This window comes from Symphalangus syndactylus, chromosome 22 (assembly GCF_028878055.3).
Source record: "Symphalangus syndactylus isolate Jambi chromosome 22, NHGRI_mSymSyn1-v2.1_pri, whole genome shotgun sequence".
NCBI classification, from domain to species: Eukaryota; Metazoa; Chordata; class Mammalia; order Primates; family Hylobatidae; genus Symphalangus; species Symphalangus syndactylus.
Genome location: NC_072444.2, coordinates 34,609,490 through 34,629,241, shown reverse-complemented (window position 1 = coordinate 34,629,241; position 19,752 = coordinate 34,609,490). Strand labels below are relative to the sequence as shown.

The 19,752-nt window shown below is 53.9% G+C and overlaps 1 protein-coding gene across 16 annotated transcripts in view; it reads left to right on the top strand.

Annotated features, from left to right (window-relative positions):
* PRKCZ (protein kinase C zeta) overlaps positions 1-19,752 on the top strand; it is a 133,521-nt gene that overhangs the window by 90,289 nt on the left and 23,480 nt on the right. For all 16 annotated transcript variants that reach the window (XM_055260765.2, XM_055260766.1, XM_055260772.2 and 13 more), the window contains 5 exons: positions 1,858-1,989; positions 3,677-3,758; positions 5,698-5,750; positions 7,604-7,792; positions 13,189-13,286. In XM_055260765.2, the coding sequence (XP_055116740.1) occupies positions 1,858-1,989; positions 3,677-3,758; positions 5,698-5,750; positions 7,604-7,792; positions 13,189-13,286 (554 nt within the window). The remainder of the gene's footprint in view (positions 1-1,857; positions 1,990-3,676; positions 3,759-5,697; positions 5,751-7,603; positions 7,793-13,188; positions 13,287-19,752) is intronic.

Here is a 19,752-nt window from a genome sequence, read left to right as displayed (position 1 = left end):
TCTGGGGTCCACACATCCAGCAGCCAAGGCGCCTCCTTTCAATCTAGGGTCCACATATCCAGCAGCCAAAGCGCCTCCTTTCAATCCAGAGTCCAGGCATTCAGCGGCTGAAGCGCCTCCTTTCAATCCAGGGTCCACACATCCGGCAGGTGCCGACTGGGGCAAAACTCCCAATGCCGACGTTAAGCTAGATTGGCCCTGAGTCAGAGAAGACGTCTTGGGCGGGATGCCCCCTCTCACCCATCCCTCCTTCGAATAGAGCCGACAGTCCTGGTGTGGCTCTGTCATGGCCGGGCTGATGTAGGTAGCATGTGCAGAGGATGTGGAGTCAGCTCCTTTTTCCTGTTACAAAGTTGAAAGCGATGATGCATGTGTGTTTTCTTACCTGATGCCCACTGTGTGCTGGGCACTGTCCTAGGTGCTGGTCATCCGGCCCCACCCAGACAAGCAGGCTGTGTGGGCAGGGGGAGGGTCCCTGGGCCCTGGTGTCCCAAGTAGGCTCTTCTGATGAGCAGGAGAGTCCCGTACAGTGTGTGGACCCCCTTTGCTCAGCCGCACCTGATGCCCACACGTGCTGAGGGTGCCCTGTGTCCTCCGTGAACTCAGTGCTGTATTTCCTCTTCAGTCCCGTTTCTTCACGTGAATTCAGTGCAGGCCATTCACAGTACACTGTATTTCCTCTTCTTTTTTTTTTTTTTTTTTGAGACAGAGTCTCGCTCTGTCGCCCAGGCTAGAGTGCAGTGACGCAATCTCGGTTCACTGCAAGCTCTGCCTCCTGGGTTCACACCATTCTGCCTCAGCCTCTGGAGTAGCTGGGACTACAGGCGCCCGCCACCACGCCTGGCTAATTTTTTTGTATTTTTAGTAGAGACAGGGTTTCACTGTGTTAGCCAGGATGGTCTCGATCTCCTGACCTCGTGATCCGCCTGCCTCGGCCTCCTGAAGTGCTGGGATTACAGGCGTGAGCCACCGCGCCCGGCCTGTATTTCCTCTTCTTAACTTGGGTGTGAGGTGAGCCTCTGTAATAGGAAGGAAATTCGTGAAAAATGGTAAAAGGGAAAAGCATATGAAAGGGTTATGTCTGGAAAGAATCGGAATTGGAGGCTCTGGGCACGCAGTGACAGTGCAGATGCGCCCCTTTACTCCCAGGAACACTTCGGGCACTTAGGCAAGGCAGAAAATGTCCAAGCAGATCCCGACAACATTCATTCTCGTGCCTTTCGTAACATTTAAATGTTCATGAAAACATCGCCAAACAAGCTGATAATTACCATCATTTTCGAATTGTTCAGAACCATGAAGAATAAAGAAGCATCATTTAAAATCTCGAAAAATACTGAACAAAGAATACTAAGATAATTGCAGGCTGCCGTGTAGCAGTTCAAGATGTTCATGGGTCCGAGTTCCCCTTCTCTGAGGCTGTCGGGAGGAGGTTCTATTTGAATGAAGGTCAGGCAGGGAGTGCCCCCACACACTCTGCTTAGCCCTAGACGGGACCCCAGGCTGCTCTACACAGAGCCCAGCAGGAGCTGCAGCCCCCCAGCCCCTGCAAGCTAGGGGGCCTTGCCTGAAGCAGCACCTCGTCACCCCTGCCCGATGGCACCTCCCCTGTGTCCCCTCATGCAGAGCAGGGTTCCAGGCTTTTGGGCCGTTGGTTCCCCCAGCCTTGGGATAGACCCAAGAGGAGGCTGTCGAGCTTGGGCAAGCCTGGCGCCCGGAAGGGACAAGGTGCCAGGGGCGCCAGGCACCGGGGCTCAGTGTCCTCTTTTGAGAAGGTACAGGTGTGGAAGGCCCTGCCTGTCCTCTCCGCTGGCCCCTCAGTGTGGCCTGGGCCTGACGCTCTGTTCCCGCCTGCAGAGAGCATACTGCGGTCAGTGCAGCGAGAGGATATGGGGCCTCGCGAGGCAAGGCTACAGGTGCATCAACTGCAAACTGCTGGTCCATAAGCGCTGCCACGGCCTCGTCCCACTGACCTGCAGGAAGCATATGGTGAGTGGCAGGGCTGGGGAGGCCCTGGGGGGCACGGGCGGGGTTGGGGCGTGACAGCCAGCCCATTGTCTAAGCAGACCTTGGTGACTCTGGGTTCTTCAAGAGGGGCCGTGGTGCTGTCCTACCTCTGAGCTGCAGCGTGAGACTCAGGCGGCAGTCTCGGGTAGGACCTGTCTTCCTGAGCCCCCACAAGCCCCCGACATGCTCTGCTCATTGGGGCATGAGGTTCAGGCAGCAGGCTCAAGTAGGACCTGGCATGCTCTGCTCAGTGGGTCGGAGGTAAGGTTCATTCATACCCCAGTCTTGAACCAACTCTTAAGGACTGTGGAGGTGAAAGCCAGGTCTGACCTAGTAGCATTGGGCACACTGAGGCTCCAGACATCTGGAGCCTCTCCCTGGCATCCCCCCTGGGAAGCCATGCCCAGCCTGTGATGAGGGTGGCACCTTCCCTCCACCATCCCCGAGTGCTTGGACTTGAAGCATCCAGGCCTTTTGGGGCCTTACTGACTTTTCCTTATTGAAGGCTGCCTCTGGCATTTCCGTGTGGCCCCCTGCGTCTCACTGAACCACAGGGGCGAGGCCTGGACTGAACATTCAACTCCCTGGGCCCCGCTACAGCGTGCAGTGGGTGTGTCTGGGGAGGGTGGCTCGTCTGCATCTTGCTGTGGTGTGGGAGGAAAGGCGCCTGTGGCAGTGACGTGCCCTCTCCTCTATTATGGGATAAAGACAGAGTCTGGATCAGGGTGTCACCCCAGGATCACCAGCCACAGGGATGGGGGGCCACGCAGGCTGGTGCATGCATTGGCACAGTCCTTCCAGAGGTCCTTCAGCTGCATCTGCCAAAAAGCCTGTAATGCCCTTTGACCCCATAGGTCCACTTTAGTGTAAGCAAATGAGACTGGCCCCAGAAATGTAGTCAGCTGGAGGCGAGGGAGGCCAGAGCCTGCCACTCAACTGACCGCCAGTACTGGTGGCTCCATTATGATGCATCTGCAGGTGGAACCCAGAGGCCCTTAGAATGGCCCCCTGATGCTTGGTTGCTGACAGGATGCAGCTTTGGGACAGGGGAGATGACCAAGCATTGTGTAAAATATCCCATTGTATAAAGCACTTGGTGGAAAGGTCATGGCCTACAGTACTGAGTGGCCACCTCTGTCTGCAGAATCATAGGTAATGTTTATGTTCTTTATCTAATTCAGTAAAATAGCATAACAATTGGATTTTTATATACTATATTACAGTATACCCATTGTAATGTGTAAATATGTAAGTCATAAATAGTCTTGAAATGGCCAGGTGCAGAGGCTCACACCTGTAATCCCAACGCTTTGGGAGGCCAAGGTGGGAGGATCACTTGAGGCCAGGAGTTCAAGACCAGCCTGAGCAATATGGTGAGACCCCATCTCTCAAAAAAAAAACACAAAAATTAGCCGGGCACGGTGGTGTGCACCTGTAGTGCCAGCTACTCTGGAAGCTGAGGCGGGAGGATTGCTCGAGCTCAGGAGGTTGAAGCTGCAGTGAGCCATGATCGCGCCACTGCCCTCCAGCCTGGATGGTGACAAACTGTGACCCTGTCTGTAAAAAAAATGTTCTTAATTCTAAAAAGTCACAAAGTGTTTACAGAAGCTACATTGTAACACCTGCTCTAGCACTTGGTCATGCTGCCATCTCTCTGTCTCTCCGGCAGGATTCTGTCATGCCTTCCCAAGAGCCTCCAGTAGACGACAAGAACGAGGACGCCGACCTTCCTTCCGAGGAGACAGATGGAAGTAGGCGCTGCTTTCTTCCAGCCGGGTGGAGCCTGGGCATCACCTCACCCTGCTCACCTCTGCCTTCTGGCCACAAGTCCTTTCTCAGTCCCATCTGCTCTGTAGGGGTCATTGTCTTCAAGCCTGGCCACCCTTCCTTGGGGCTGGGGACGAGGCTCTCCAGGGCCTCCTTTCAATCCCCGGCAGAGATGAGCAGGGCGAGCTGGCCCTCCCTGGAGGCTGCTGGGCAGGGATGCCTCCATGAAGCACTGCTGTGGGAGCCCAGGGGTGCAGAACCTCTTCCTCTAACCAGCTCCCAGAGTTCTCAAAGGCACTTAGTGCAGCGGCCACCATGGTCGGACACCTCCCACAATCTGGCTGCTGCACAGAGCTGAGCCCTATCTGGGGAAAGCCTGGCGAGGTGGCTGCTGCACACACAGCGTGGCAGTGGCATGGTTCTTGGATTTTTGTGAGGTTTTGTTTGTGGGGAAGGACTTATTTTATTGCTAAGAAGCATTCAGAGAGAGATCGCAAACACCAGTTGGACTTACAGCCCAGCTCTGAACCTCCCCACCTGCACCTCTGCATGGGGGTGTGAGAGCCTCACTTTCACTTGATGCATGTGAGTTCTGTCTCATTGGGAGCCCTGGAAGGACGATATGAGACCACAGAACATAAGCACTTGGTTCACACAGTGCCTCACGCAAAAGAGATGCCTCACAAACAACTGCCTGCCCACCTGCTCCTCCACCCACCTATCCTCTGTACAGATATTCATCCGTACCTCATCCATTCACCCACCTAGCCAACCAACCAGCCCTCATCCAGCCAACCAGCCATCCTCCACCCACCCATTCTCCATCCATCCACCACCTATCCATCTATCCACGCTCCATCCATCCATCTTGTCACCCAGCCAGCCAGCCAGCCATCCTCCATCCACCCATCCTCCAGCTATCTCTCTTCCACCCATCTACCTATCCATCTTCTATCCATCCATCTCATCATCCAGCCAGCCAGCCATCTTCCACCCACCCATCCTCCAGCTATCTTCCATTCATTCATCTATTGTCCACTGACCTCTCCATCTATCGATGTATCTGTTTTCCACCGACCTCTCCGTCTATCCGTCTATTGTCCACTAACCTCTCCATCCATCCATCTGTTGTCCACTGACGTCTCCATCTATCCATCCATCTATTGTCCACTGATGTCTCCATCTATCCATCCATCCATTGTCCACTGACCTCTCCAACTATACATCCATCTTTTGTCCACTGACCTCTCCATCTATCCATCCATCTGTTGTCCACTGACGTCTCCAACTATCCATCCATCTATTGTCCACTGACCTCTCCATCTATCCATCCATCTATTGTCCACTGACATCTCCATCTATCCATCTATCTGTTGTCCACTGACCTCTCCACCCATCTGTCTGTTGTCCACTGACCTCTCCATCTTTCTGTCTATTGTCCACTGACCTCTCTATCCATCTATCTATTGTCCACTGACCTCTCCATTCATCTATCTGTTGTCCACTGACCTCGCCATCTATCCATCTGTTGTCCACTGACCTCTCCATCTATCCATCTTCCATCCAGGCCTCCATTCATCCCCCATCTAGTCATCCTCCATCCATCAACCAGACATCCACTCCTGCCCCCACCCACCCATTCACTAGACACCAAAATCTGGTGATGAATTATTTGCAGATGGACCCCTGGGGACATACGTCACAAATGTACATCCCCAGGTCCCATGGTCAGAGTCGGCAGGTCTGAGTGGGGCCCAGGAAACTGCATTTTCAAAAGACTCTAAATTAGAATCAGACATGGCTGCTGTGTAGATTCGCCCTTCACTGTCACCCTGCAGAGGAGCAAGGTCCACAGGGTCGCTGTGTTCCCAGTGCGTTCCTGACGACACCATAACGCCCCTTCCTTCCTCCTTCTCTCGCCAGTTGCTTACATTTCCTCATCCCGGAAACATGACAGCATTAAAGACGACTCCGAGGTGAGTGTGTGGAGCAGCTCGCTACTGTTACCGACGTCCTCTTGAAAGTCTGTGAGCTTGTCTCTGGGACAGTCATGGAAATCTAGATGTGAAATAGACACGGTCCAGGATGTTGCTAACTAATCTTCACGGGTGTGGATGTCTAGAAGGAAGTCCTTATTCTTGGGTCTTACTTCAGGCACGTCCTTGATGAATCCCTAGAGGCACCTGTCCCCACAGGTGGTCTGGGGACCACACCCTGCAGGGGAAGCCGTGCCCCACATCCTCTCCACCCAGGTGGTACAGTGGCCCAGGGGCTGGCTTTTGAGCTGCAATTTTTATCAAGTTGTGTCTGCACCATACCTTCCTTTCGTTGCCTCATTTGGCCATCCTGGCAAACCCTCAGAAGCCCTTTCATGTCCTTCCCCAACTTGAGCCAAGAGGCTCCACTGAGCCTCACGTCTGTGGCCAGCTCTGCACCATAAACCCTGAGAAGGGAACAGAAGAGCTTGCTGCGTTCTTAGCCTCTGCTCGTAAAACCCAAGGAGGGGCTGCACTGGCGAAGCCCACACCTTTCCAGAGCACCAACAAATGTCACCCTCACAACTCGTGCTCCTTCCTGGCCATCCTGTGTCTGGAGGGAGGCCGGGGCACTTAGAAAGCAGAATCCAAGGCTGGGCATGGTGGCTCACACCTCCAGTCCCAGCATTTTGGGAGGCTGGGCACATCGCTTGAGTCCAGGAGCTCGAGAACAGCCTGGGCAGCATAGCGAAACCCTGTTCCTACAAAAATAAATACAAAATAATTAGCTGGGCGTGGTGGCATGGGCCTGTGGTCCCAGCTGCTTGGGAGGCTGAGGTGGGAGGATTGCCTGAGCCTGGGAGGCGGAGGCTGCAGTGAGCCGAGATCACACCACTGCACTCCAGCCTAGGCGACAGAGGAAGAGTCTGTCTCAAAAAAAGCAGAATCCGGCTGGGTGCGGTGGCTCACGCCTGTAATCCCAGCACTTGGGAGGCTGAGGCGGGCAGATCACGAGGTCAGGAGATCGAGACCGTCCTGGCTAATACGGTGAAACCCCATCTCTACTAAAAATACAAAAAAATTTTAAAAAGCCGAGCGTGGTGGTGGGTGCCTGTAGTCCCAGCTACTCAGGAGGCTGAGGCAGGAGAATGGTGTGAACCGGGGAGGTAGAGCTTGTAGTGAGCCGAGATCGCGCCACTGCACTCCAGCCTGGGCGACAGAGCCAGACTCCGTCTCAAAAAAAAAAAAAAGCAGAATCCATTTTGCTGCATGGAACAGCACCTCCCAGTGAACTACCTCCTCCTCCCCGACATCCTTGCCAGGTGTAGCTTGCGGGAGGCAGAGGCTTCTGTTCTTCCTCGGAGTGCCTTTCTCCTGTGTATTTCTAATAATTATTTCTAATAATGTGTGCTTGCCGGTTTGGGAGCTCTTGGCAGGCATTAGCTACATTTGCTTTACCTTCCCTCCCCGAGGGAGGGCCCTGATCAGGAAGGATGGGCCCAGGCCCTGGGCCGCATGTCCCTGTGGCCACCTTTTCAGCCCCACTGATAGGGCTGAGAGCCTGGGGTCCCTCCCACCTGCAGCTGTGACCAGAGCCATGGTCTGTGGAGCGAACAGCTTCTGGCTTTCTAGCACCTTCCTCGGAAGCACGCAGCCTTAAGTTCTCACCTTTCGTGTCCCAGTTCAGATGGGAGTTTGGGGGTGGGATCTGTGGGACACAGAACTGAGACTCGAATCGTGAGGCTCTGGGCTCTGAGGAGCAGATCTCTGTTGGGACCACATGAGTGATGCGTGGTCCTCTGAGTCTCCCGGGAACCCCCCTCACTTTCTGGGGTCTTGTTCTCCCTCCCTAGGACCTTAAGCCAGTTATCGATGGGATGGATGGAATCAAAATCTCTCAGGGGCTTGGGCTGCAGGACTTTGACCTAATCAGAGTCATTGGGCGCGGGAGCTACGCCAAGGTTCTCCTGGTGCGGTTGAAGAAGAATGACCAAATTTACGCCATGAAAGTGGTGAAGAAAGAGCTGGTGCACGATGACGAGGTAGGTGCCACTTCTCATGGGTCCCGGGGTCCCAGGAACGCACTGCCCTGGGGCCACCTCCTTGGGAAGAGGGCATTAGAAGGCCATATAGGTGCCACTTCTCGTGGGGCCTGGGGCCCCGGGAACGCGCTGCCCTGGGACCACCTCTGGGCTTTAGCAGAATTAATCCATGCACGAGAGACCTAGCCTCATATTGACGGAGTTTGTGCAAAATCAGTAGTCATGCATCGCGTAACGACCAGGATGTGTTCTGGAAAGTGCCTGGTTAGATGATGGCACTGTTGTGTGAACGTCACAGTGTGCACTCCACAAACCCAAACAGCGCAGCCAACTCCACGGCCAAGATGCACAGTGCAGCTCCTGCTCCCAGGTTGCAAACCCGTATGGCTGTCAGTGCACTGCACACTGCAGGCAGTGAGGGGACCACCACGAGAGCACTTATATATCTAAGCTTAGAAAAGGTAAAGATGGGTGTCGTGGTCTCCGCAACGTTCGCATGTATGGCCAACCACTGATACGTTGACTTCCAGCAGACTGCGGTTGAGTTTGAGGACGTCATCACCCTTGTTAGGAAATCTCTGGGGTTGAGCTGAACTGGACGGGTGATGGGGTGGGACAGGAAGCTGCCCATAGGCACTGCCCTGCTCCGTCCTGTGCAAGGCCCCAGGTTTGCAGGACGTGCTGAGCTGCCGTGGCTCTGTGTAGCAGATCTTCCCACACCAGCTGTTTCTGGGGGAGAAGTTTATTGATTATAGGATCAATGGTTTATTTGTTGAAAAATTTTTTTTTTTTTTTGGAAACAGTCTTACTCTGTCACCTAGACTGGAGTGGCTTGATCACAGCCCACTGTAGCCTCAAACTCCCCAGCTCAGGTGATCCTCCCACTTCAGCCTCTGGAATGTTGGGACTACAGGCATGAGCCACCACCCCCAGCTGTATAATTTTTGTATTTTTTGTAGAGGCAGCATCTCACTCTGTTACCCAGGCTGGAGGGCAGAGCACGATCACGGCTCACCTCCTGCAGCCTCCACCTCCTCCTGCAGCCTCCACCTCCTGCTGGGCTGAGGTGATCCTCCTACCTTAGCCTCCAGAGGAACCAGGACTACAGGCATGCACCACCATGCCCGGCTATTTTTTGTGTTTTTTTGTAGAGACGGGGTTCCACTATGTTGCCCAGGCTGGTCTTGAATTCCTGCGCTCATGCACTCTGCCCCCCTCAGCCTGCTAGAGTGCTGGGATTACAGGCGTGAGTCACTACGCCTGGCCTGTTTGTTGAAATCTTAATTCTGACTTCATAGACCTTTTTCTTTTAATTATAGTAAAATACACATGACATGGAATTTGCCATTTTAAAGTGTACAGTTAGGGCCGGGCGCGGTGGCTCACACCTATAATCCCAGCACTTTGGGAGGCTGAGACAGGTGGATTACCTGAGGTCAGGAGTTCAAGACCAGCCTGACCAATATGGTGAAACCCCAACTCTACTAAAAATACAAAAATTAGCCAAGTGTGGTAGCGCACACCTCTAATCCCAGCTACTCGGAGGCTGAGACAGGAGAATCGCTTGAACCGGGGAGGCGGAGATTGCGGTGAGCCGAGATCACACTACTGCACTCCAACCTGCACGACCAAATGAGACTCTGTCTTAAAAAAATAATAAAATATACAAATAAAGTGTACAGTTAGGCGGCTTTTAGCATATTGAGATGCAGAGTTGGATCGCTTCTCGGCCTTTTGGCTGAGATCAAGTGTAGATGCAGAGTTGGGTAGCTATCACCTCTCTGATTCCAGAACATTTTCCTCACCCCAAAAGGAGACCCCATACCCACTCCCTGCTTCCGCTCTGCCTCGGCCCCAGTGGCCTCCAATCTGCCTTCTTCCTCTGTGGACTTCCATCTTCTGCACGCTTGACAGAACGGAGTTGTGTGTGAGCTTTTGGTGTCTGGCTTCTCCAGGATCCGTTTATGTGGCCGCTCGCTCAGGCCTTCCTCTCTCTGCCTGGCCGAGTAATGTTCCGTTGTCCAGTGGAGGCCCCATGTTTGTGCGTGCACCTGCCAAGGGGCATTATAGTGTTCCCACCTCGGCTGTTGTGAGTGGTGCCACTGTGAAGATTTGCGTACAAGAATCTGTTTGAGTCTATTGCCAATTCTTTTGAGTGCAAACCTAGCAGTAGAGTTGCTAGGTCACGTGGTAGTTCTCTGTTCAACTGATGGAGACCTGCCAGGCTGCTTCCCACGCAGCCGTGCCATTTCACCTTTCTGCCAGCAACACACGGGGCCGTTTCTGCAGGTCCTCAGCAACGCGTGTTATTTTGATGATCACCATCCTAGCAAGTGTGCAGCTATGGCTTTGACTTCCATTTCTCTGATGACTGACAGTGTTTAGCATCTTTCATGCACTTGTTGGCTTCTGGTATTTTTGGCCTTTTGCTTTCATTCCTGAATGCAGGTTGCGTCTCTCAGGAGTAGATAAAAGGCCGACATGTGGGTGGCAGTAATGCTGTTGTCACCAAGTGCTGCTAGCACAGAAGGCCACTGGCTGCTCATCGAGCCCCGATGGGCCACAGAGGGGGTCCCTCCTCGCCAGCCATGCTCCGAGGCTAGGAGGGCAGAGCTGGGGCTGGGGCTGAGCCTCTACTGCCTCCCAGCAGGGCGTGATCTGTGCAGTGCACAGGCTGTCCAGCTGGCCCCTCATCCCTGGGTGCAGAACTCACAAGTGGGTGGCAGCGTCCATGCCCTGCGCCAAGGAACAGAGGCCCTGAGAGGTGTGGTGCCCTGCTAATGGCCCCACTGCTGGCCAGCGGCAGCACAAGAGGAGTCCAACCCCCTTTGCAGCACGCCCCGGCCAGCTGGAAAGTTAATGACACATATGAGAGCAAGTTTGCGGGACCCCAAGAAAAGACATTTGGAAGAGTCACTGCTGCGGTTTTGTTCTGTCTTGAAATCATCCTCTGTGAGCCAGGATGCCGAGGTGTGGACTCTGGGGTTGTCTTTCAAGAAGAGCCTGATTCCAGGAGTTGTTGAATGCTTGGATGTTTTCTAGAAATTTCTTTCTCCCCACAAAGAGACTGCACTCTCTGGGGCCAGGCTTGCCTCTCGTTCCCCCGGGAGTCACTGGCAAGCCCCTTCCCACCGATTCTGCACCACCGGCCCCACGCAGGGCCTTGAACTCAGCACTGCTGTCTCCAGGAGGTTCCACTTGGTTTGCATGCTGAGTGATATGTGGGTCATGATGCCAACGCCGATGTCCCTGCGGTGCCACAGTGAGTCATGATGCCAATGCCGACGTCCCTGCGGTGCCGTGGTGGGTCATGATGCCAACGCCGACGTCCCTGCGGGGCCACAGTGGGTCATGATGCCAATGCCAACATCCCTGCGGGGCCTCGGTGGGTCATGATGCCAATGCCAACGTCCCTGTGGGGCCGCAGTGGGTCATGATGCCAACGCTGACGTCCCTGTGGGGCCACAGTGGGTGGGTGCTGCTGGTGAGGGCCACTGGGGGACGGGTGGTGGCAGGTGAGGGGTGGAGGAGTCACCGCTGACCCACTAGGTTTTCAGCCACTGCAGGTGGGAGGAGATGCGGGCTGGCAAGGAGCTTGGCTTGTGGCCTGGGCTGGCGTGAGATACCCGGGCGCACATGTTGAGCAGCCATCGGGGGGCAGGTCTGCAGCACAGGGAGAGGCCGGGCTGGGAGCTCTCAGCGTGGAAAGATGGGACTCGAAGCCACTCCATCGGATCCGCCTCCGAAGAGTAGGGAGGGTGGCCGAGGACCAAGCCTGGAGGAGGAGGGCGCTGAGGAGGAATGACACAGTCTCAGAGGCTAAATAGATACTAATGGTTTGTTGATTTGTTTCCACAAAACTTCCAGGGGTGAGGGCAGACAACACAGTAAGACCCTGCCTCTACAAAAAATAAAATTGCTGAGTGTGGCATGTATCTGTGGTCCCAGCTCCTCTGGAGACTGAGGTGGGAGGATCGCTGGAGCTCCAGAGGTCGAGGCTGCAGTGAGCAGTAATCACACCCCTGCACTCCAGCCTATTTTGATGCATTTCTTTCACTGTCATTTTTCTAACCCCGAAGACAAGGGGTTGACCTAGGAAGGCTTGAGAGCTTTGTCCAGCTCTACTTTCTGGGGTCAAGATGAGACCAAGCTGTTGGATCTTTGTGACTCTAAAGTTGACTTTGACCTTGCAGCATTTTGCTGAACTGCAGCATGAATTGGGAGGGTGACAGCCCTGTGGCTAGAGCTAGTGCTCTGGCGATGGGTGTGGGGCTAGAGCTAGTGCTCTGGCGATGGGTGTGGGTTTATCACTCGGTAGCACTGGGACCTTGGGGAATCTGCTTAGCCCTCCACCTCCGTTTCCTTGTGTCCTAACTGGAGATAATAATACCTGCCTCCCGGAACTGTTAGGGCAAAGCCTGGAGGCCAGAGGCCAGTATACCACCAGAGGCCAGCATACAACCAGAGCTGGTAGCTTTGGTGATCGTGGTGAAGATGGTGGTGATGATTATGGTGGTGATGGTGATGACGGTGATGGTGGTGATGATGGTAACGATGGTGATGGTGGTGATGGTGATGATGGTGATATAGTAGTGGTGATGACGTGATGGTGGTGGTGATGAAGATGTTGATGACGGTGGTGATGATGGTGATGGTAATGACTGTGATGGTGGTGGTGGTGTTGACATTGAGGATGACGGTGGTGGTGATGATGATGGTAGTGGTGATGACAACGGTAGTGGTGATGACGGTGGTGATGATGGTGATGAAAGTGGTGATGATGGAGATGGTGATGACGGTGATGATGGCAGTGGTGATGACAATGACAGTTGTGATGGTGATGACGGTGGTGGTGATGGTGATGATGACGGTGGTGATGACGGTGATGGTGATAGCGACAGTGATAGTGGTGGGGGTAATTGTGACAATGGTGATGGTGGTGGTGATGATGGTGATGACAGTGATGATGCAGATGGTCATGACGGTGGTGGTGATGATGACAGTGACGGTGATGATGACAGTGGTGGTGAAGGTGATGGTGACAGCAACAATGATGATGATGGTAGGGTGGAGGTGGGATGGATGGTGACAGTGATGATGATGGTGATGGTGATGGTGACAGCAACAATGATGATGGTGGGGTGGAGGTGGGATGGATGGTGACAGTGATGATGACGGTGATGGTGACAGTGACGATGATAGTGGTGGTGGTGGTGGTAGAGGTGGGGTGGATGGTGACAATGGTGGTGATGCAGTCTAATGGGCTTTTTCTTTTCCTCTCTGCATTGTCTTCCTGAAAGCAGAGGAAAGAGACTCCTTTCTTGCCTCCCCCTTGCCCAGGATGCCTGTGAGGAGCATTCAGGAGCCTCATTACCACTCCCTGGTTTCTATTTCAGGATATTGACTGGGTACAGACAGAGAAGCACGTGTTTGAGCAGGCATCCAGCAACCCGTTCCTGGTCGGATTACACTCCTGCTTCCAGACGACAAGTCGGTAAGAAAAAGAAGGGTGTTTCTGATATTCTGCAGATTTCAGATTTGAACTGCACAGAAGCTAAGTCTGGTGTGATGTGTCAACTGTCACCTGTAAGGTTCTCCCAGTTGCTGTATGGGTGTTTTCAGGCCAGCAGACTCTCTTTGTTGTTCTCCTTGGTTGGTGTCATATTAAGTACATTTCATGATCTGAACTTAAGTTATTTAATTCCGTTTACGAAATACTTACTGGAGGTATCCCACTGAGTGCAGGCATTGGGTCAGGTGCTGGGGCTACAAAAGTAAGCAAAAGAGGTGGATTTCTGTGCTTATTAAAATATGTACAGCTTCACCTTCAAGCTTTATATATATTGGAATTCTATGGCTTTGAATACGTTTGAAAGCTGGTGATCTAGGATATTAAACGTATGCTCTATTTAAAATTTTGGGGGCCGGTTGACTTTGACCTATCTGATTTGTTTATTTGAAGAGTTATTGAGTATGTTCTGCATTGAGTCCTCAAGACCTTCCCCAGGTTCGATGATTGGCTAGGAGGACTCCTGGGATCAGTCATACAGCCGCACTGGGGGCCACAGCTGGCGTACTGCACTGGGGAGATAAAGGAGACTTGGCCAAGGAAAAAGGCACATGGGGAAAATTCCAGAAGAAACCAGTCACGAGCTCCCAAGAGCCCTCTCCCACCTCAGCCTCCTAAAGTGCTGGGATTACAGGTGTCCACCACTCTGCCTGGCGGTCATGCAGAAGCATGTTATATCCGTGTAGGGAACTGTTTGCAGTTCACGTTCCCAGCCCCAGCTCCGGGCCAGCTTTGCGGGCCGGGCTTCCTAAGCACAGCGGTCCCAGGCCCTGGGTGCGACCCTCTGCTGCTCGGTTCTTAGCTGTACGTCTGGCGACTTGCGTTCCTCCGCTGCACACTCGGCTCTCCTGACTGCAGGGTCCTGTTCTTGCCTGTGCTCGGCAGCCACCTGTCTGTCTGTCGGAAGAGCCGGTGTGACCTGGCCATTCCCTGACCTGCTCTACCTGCGGTGCCGCCCTGGTCGAGGGTTCGTGTTTTCTGGCTGCTTCCACCTCCTCAGTGTGTTTCAGGGTCCCCCACCCTCCCCACCTGACCCCAGGGCTCCCCAGTGTTGGCTTCCCCATGTTGGGCCTGAGCCATATTTGAGAAACAGATCTGAAGTGTCTTTCTCCTGCCTCAAAGCTCCTCTGATTCCTCCCTAGTTGCTTCTGGGGTAAATTCCAAGCTTCCTGTGCATGTGGACGAGGCTTGTGGTGACCAGGCCCCAGTGCCCCATCGTGTGCTTCAGCATGGCGCTCCCGCCCGCGCTGCCTGCGCCTGATGGTTCTGTCCCCTTTCCTCCCACTCCCCAGCTTCCCAGAGCGAGTCAGTGCCTCCCTGTGCCTCCCTTTGTGCGTTCCCATCGTGCTTTTCCAGGCCCCTTTCTGCCGTGACTGCCATCCCTTGCGATTTCAGAATACGCCCAGGGCAAGGCAGCCTGGTCCCCCCACACTTCCTGAATGGTGAGGTTCCAAGAAGGGTTTTGTTTTGCTTTGGTTCGTTTTCATATGTGAACTTGTAGGGATGTAGATGTAAAAGGGGTCCGATATCCCACCCTCACTTCCCCGAGTGGCCCAAAGCTCAGCCCCTTCTGCACTTGTGTCTTTGGACTCTTCTCTCAAGTCACAGGTTCCCAGATGTGTAAACCCGAACTTAAAGAATTGTCATCTGTGGGGTGTCTGTGGGATCCCCGCAGCGACACCAATCACTGTCCTGTGGGAGCATTCGGCATTCACAGTTGGGAATAATTCCTATGCATGTCTGATTTTTTTGCCTTTTTTTTTTTTTGAGACGGAGTCTTTCTCTGTCGCCCAGGCTGGAGTGCAGTGGCGCGATCTCAGCTCACTGCAACTTCCACCTCCCAGGTTCATGCCATTTTCCTGCCTCAGCCTCCTGAGTAGCTGGGACTACAGGCGCCCGGCACCACACCCGGCTAATTTTTTGTATTTTTAGTAGAAACGGGGTGAGCTCCGGGTTGGGGGGAGGACTGGCAGCTGCCTTAGTCCAGTAGCTGGGGGGCTGTGAAAATTGCCCACAAATCCTTACCGACTGCACAGCACCAGACACCCACATGAAGCAAAGCCAACGTCAGCAAGGCGGCCACGCGTCCAGGTGGCGGAAGAGTCTGGCCTGGCCCAGGTGGGTGTGCTTGGCTTCGCCGCCTCTGCTCCCTGGTCACTGGAGGTGACTGCAGGTTTTATGGGGACTTTCTCTTTGTGCATTGGTTCTGCTGGAACATCCAGCTGAGGTTTCGCGTGGGCCCCTTGCTGAGGGCCAGGTGAATGACACGCAGAACAGGACACCCCTTCGCTCTGGGCGGCCTCACAGCTCCCGGGCCACATCCAGGGGACACCTGGCCAATGAAACTGCAGAGGTTTCCACGCAAGTTTGGTTCCCATAAAGGGTCTGTGAGTGGGGAAGAATCAGAATTGCTTTCTTTCCATCCCAAATCTGGTCTTGCCTCTTCTGGCTGGCCATGTTCGTGTCCACTGGGCGGCTACAGGGAATCCCTGAATGTTACAGTTCAACATTAGTCTCACCTCGTGTGTACAGATGGAGAGAAACAATTCATTCGCATTTTTAAGACACAATAAACACCTGCTTTATGGACAAACCATACCCCATATCTACACAGACAGCCCACCTTTTCCAAACAGCAGCCAAAATTAAAATGAGCCATAAAGTCTCCAGAACGAGAACTCGCTTCAGTTTAAGCTATTTCAGGAAAACCGGGTAACTGGAGATTTAGCTGAAATGACTACTTTCAGCGTCCCCCGCCCCATTCAGCTGGAGTCCGAGGACACTTTCTCACTAAGGCACGCTGCTCTCAGATGGTAGGTGAGCAAACTACCCTTCAAATACGCCCATTCACTCGCTGTTCTAAAATAAAACCTTTTACCGTTTGCCACGGTTGATTATTTTACATTCATTCACACTCAGAATGTGTTTCTTTAAAAAGAACAAACAGGCCAGGCGCGGTGGCTCACGCCTGTAATCCCAGCACTTTGGGAGGCCAAGACAGGCGGATCACGAGGTCAGGAGATCGAGACCACCCTGGCTAACACGATGAAACCCCGTCTCCACTAAAAATACAAAAATTAGCCGGGCGTGGTTGCAGGCGCCTGTAATCCCAGCTACTTGGGAGGCTGAGGCAGGAGAATGGCGTGAACCCGGGAGGCGGAGCTTGCAGTGAGCCGAGATCCCGCTACTGCACTCCAGCCTGGGCAACAGAGCAAGACTCCGTCTCAAAAAAAAAAAAAAAAAAAAAAAACCACCCTTGCTTATCTGTGGAAGCGCTTCTCAGGCCGTGCCCTGACTGAGACACTTAAGTAAGTTCTTCTTGGTCAAAGTGACTTCTAGACGTGAAAAGCACTTCGCCCAGCACTGTGTGTGTGTGTGTGTGTGTGTCTCAATTATGCTTTGAAACCTGCCTGAAGCTCTGGAGAGGGAGACAGCTTTACTAACAGCAGAGAGTGACGTCCCTGGTACTGGTCACCAGCGTCAGGAGGCGTGGCGTGGCACCTGGGGAGGGCCCGCAGGGAGCAGAGTGGGACTGCGTGGAGAGAGGGGGGCAGGCAAGGGTTGGGTCACGTAGGAGGGGCTCATGGGGGACAGGCCTTTGGGAAGGACGAGGGCAACGGTGTGTGTCAGGGACGGAAGAGAACCAGGCCTGAAGGTGCCAGGGGCTTTCGAAGCTGGATTTGGCCAAGAGGCCCTGGGACGCGGAGGCGCCAGGGATTCTCAGTGCATTACTGGTGTTGGGCAGGCACTCGTGTGGGGAGTAGAATCTGGGCCGCAGAAGCCAGAGGGACCTGCTGGGCCTGTCATGGCCTGGAGGGAGGCCTTGGGGGTGGGGAGGAGGGGCCTGTCTCCATGTGGGGGAATCACCCCGGTTCCTAGAAGTCAGGGCAGTGCTGGCCAGACAGGCACAGGGTAGGGCCAGCCTGGACGTGGAGGACTCGGGGGTGCTGTGGCCTGGGATGGAGACACCCCCCGGGGGTGGTTGTGGTTGTGGGTGTGTGAGAAAGAGGTGAGGGTGTGACGGGGTCCGACCCTGGGGTGCTGCCTCCTCAGGGCTGCAGAAGGAGGCGCCGCCATGGGGGTGGAGGCAGTAGAGGGAAGGGCTCAGTGAGTGCCACAGCAAGGACAGCCTTGGGAAGGGCAGGTGCCTCTTCTTTGGGAACATGAGTCATCTCCCTTTCAAAACCCATCCGTGTGCTGGAGTCATGGGAGCTCAGAACAGAAGGAGAGATGCTGACTGACACCCGTAGGGCCCAGCGTGGGCGCAGCCGCCTCAGCCTTTGTTCTGCCGACACACGGTGACGGCTCAGCAGGCCCCTGATTTGCTCACTTTTCATCGGGGTTTCCTAAAATGGTAAAAGTGCCACGCTAAACCCTAGCACTTCTGGAGCAGGACGCTTGGGCCCGTGGTCCCCACGGGGCTGTGCACAGGAGAAGGGGCTCTTCCCAGCATCAGGGGCCTGGCAGGAGCCAGGGGCTTGGTTTGCCTTTTGCATTGTGAGGGCGTCCTGCACTCTTCGGGAACACTGTGGACAGCTGCGCATGCATCATCCCAGAGCTCTGGGCAGTGAGGGGCCCTCGGGGACCCCCAGGACATGGGCTCTGAGACACACCTGCAGCGTACAGGGGGCCCTGCTGTTTCCTGATTTGGTGTCGCAGGCCACAAGGGGCTGTGCAGAACACGGGAGAAAGGGATGCGTTGTCTGTAGTTATAATCGGGAGGCACCCAGCCGCTCTTAGAACAGGTCAGGGGGCAGGTGTCATTGCCATTCAGGGTCACATTAGGACCAGGGGGCCTCCACTGCAGGCTTGGAGATGATTTTGCCAGTAGTGAGCAGAGATGAGGTCATGGCGTCTCCCCTTCTCCATCCAGACCCGAACGTCCCATGCCACTGCGCCCTGCATGGTTCTCGGGATGGGCAGGGATGGGGTGGCAGCCCTGAAGCCACCTGGGGTCTCCTTAGTTGAAGGAACTTTCAGGACCAGTCCTGAAATTGTGCCTTTGCTGCTTAACTACTAGATCACGACAGAGACCACATAAAAGAAGAGCCTCTTTCTAAACTTGTATCCCATTTTAACGTGCAGGAAAGAACTTTTGTCCACACTCCAAAGACCCTGGACTAACCAGCGTCACCATCCAGACAGTTTTGCCTCTTGTTTTTCCTTTTCTCTTGTTTATTTTTCCATGTGGACTTTATAATCAACCCGTCTGCTTCCAGAAAGAAAAAGAAACTGGGCTTTTCTTTTCTTTTTTTTTTTTTTTTTTTTTTGAGAAGGGGTCTTGCTCTTTCACCCAGGCTGGAGTGCAGTGGCGCAATCTTGGCTCACTGCAACCTCCGCTCCCTGGGTTCAAGCAATTCTCATGCCTCAACCCCCCGAGTAGCTGGGATTACAGGCCCCTGCCACCACACCCAGCTAATCTTCGTATTTTTAGTAGAGACAGGGTTTCACCATGTTGGCCAGGCTGGTCTCAAACTCCCGACCTCAAGTGATCCACCTGCCTGGGCCTCCCAAAGTGCTGGGATTACAGGTGTGAGCCACTGGGCCCAGCCTGAAACTGGCATTTTCATTGGGATTTGTTAAGTTTACACATTACCTGAGGCGAAATTGACATCCTTCGAGTGTTGGATCTTCCCATTCAGGAACCCGGTTTACCTTTTCATTCACTCACATCCTCTTTCAGGAGACTCTTGAAGTCTTCATGTGGTTTTTTTCACTTCCTTGTCTAATTATTATTATTATTTTTACAGATGGGGGTCTTGCTCTGTTGCTCAGTTGGGTCTCAACTCCTGGGCTCAAGCGATTCTCCCACCTCAGCTTCCCAGAGTGCTGGCATTTCAGGCGTGAGCCACGGTGCCTGGCCACTTCCTTGTTTAATTTTGTCTTGAGTGTCTCATCTCGTTTCTGTTATAAACGATGTGTTTTTTCTTCTCTCAGAGCATCCAGCAGCAGGCAGCTTGGTCTGTGCGTGGTAACTGTGAGCCCCATGGCTTCTGAGTTCTCTTCCTTGTAGTAACTTTCAGGTGGTTTTCTGGGGCTTTGGATGCAAGGGTTAACATCTGCAGGTGGTGGCCGGGTGCGGTGGCTCACGCTTGTAATCCCAGCACTTTGGGAGGCCGAGGCGGGCGGATCACGAGGTCAGGAGATCGAGACCACGGTGAAACCCCGTCTCTACTAAAAATACAAAAAATTAGCTGGGCGTGGTGGCGGGCACGTGTAGTCCCAGCTACTCGGAGAGGCTGAGGCAGGAGAATGGCGTGAACCTGGGAGGCGGAGCTTGCAGTGAGCCGAGATTGCGCCACTGCACTCCAGCCTGGGCGACAGAGCGAGACTCCGTCTCAAAAAAAAAAAAAAAAAAAAAACATCTGCAGGTCGAGCAGCATCACCCACC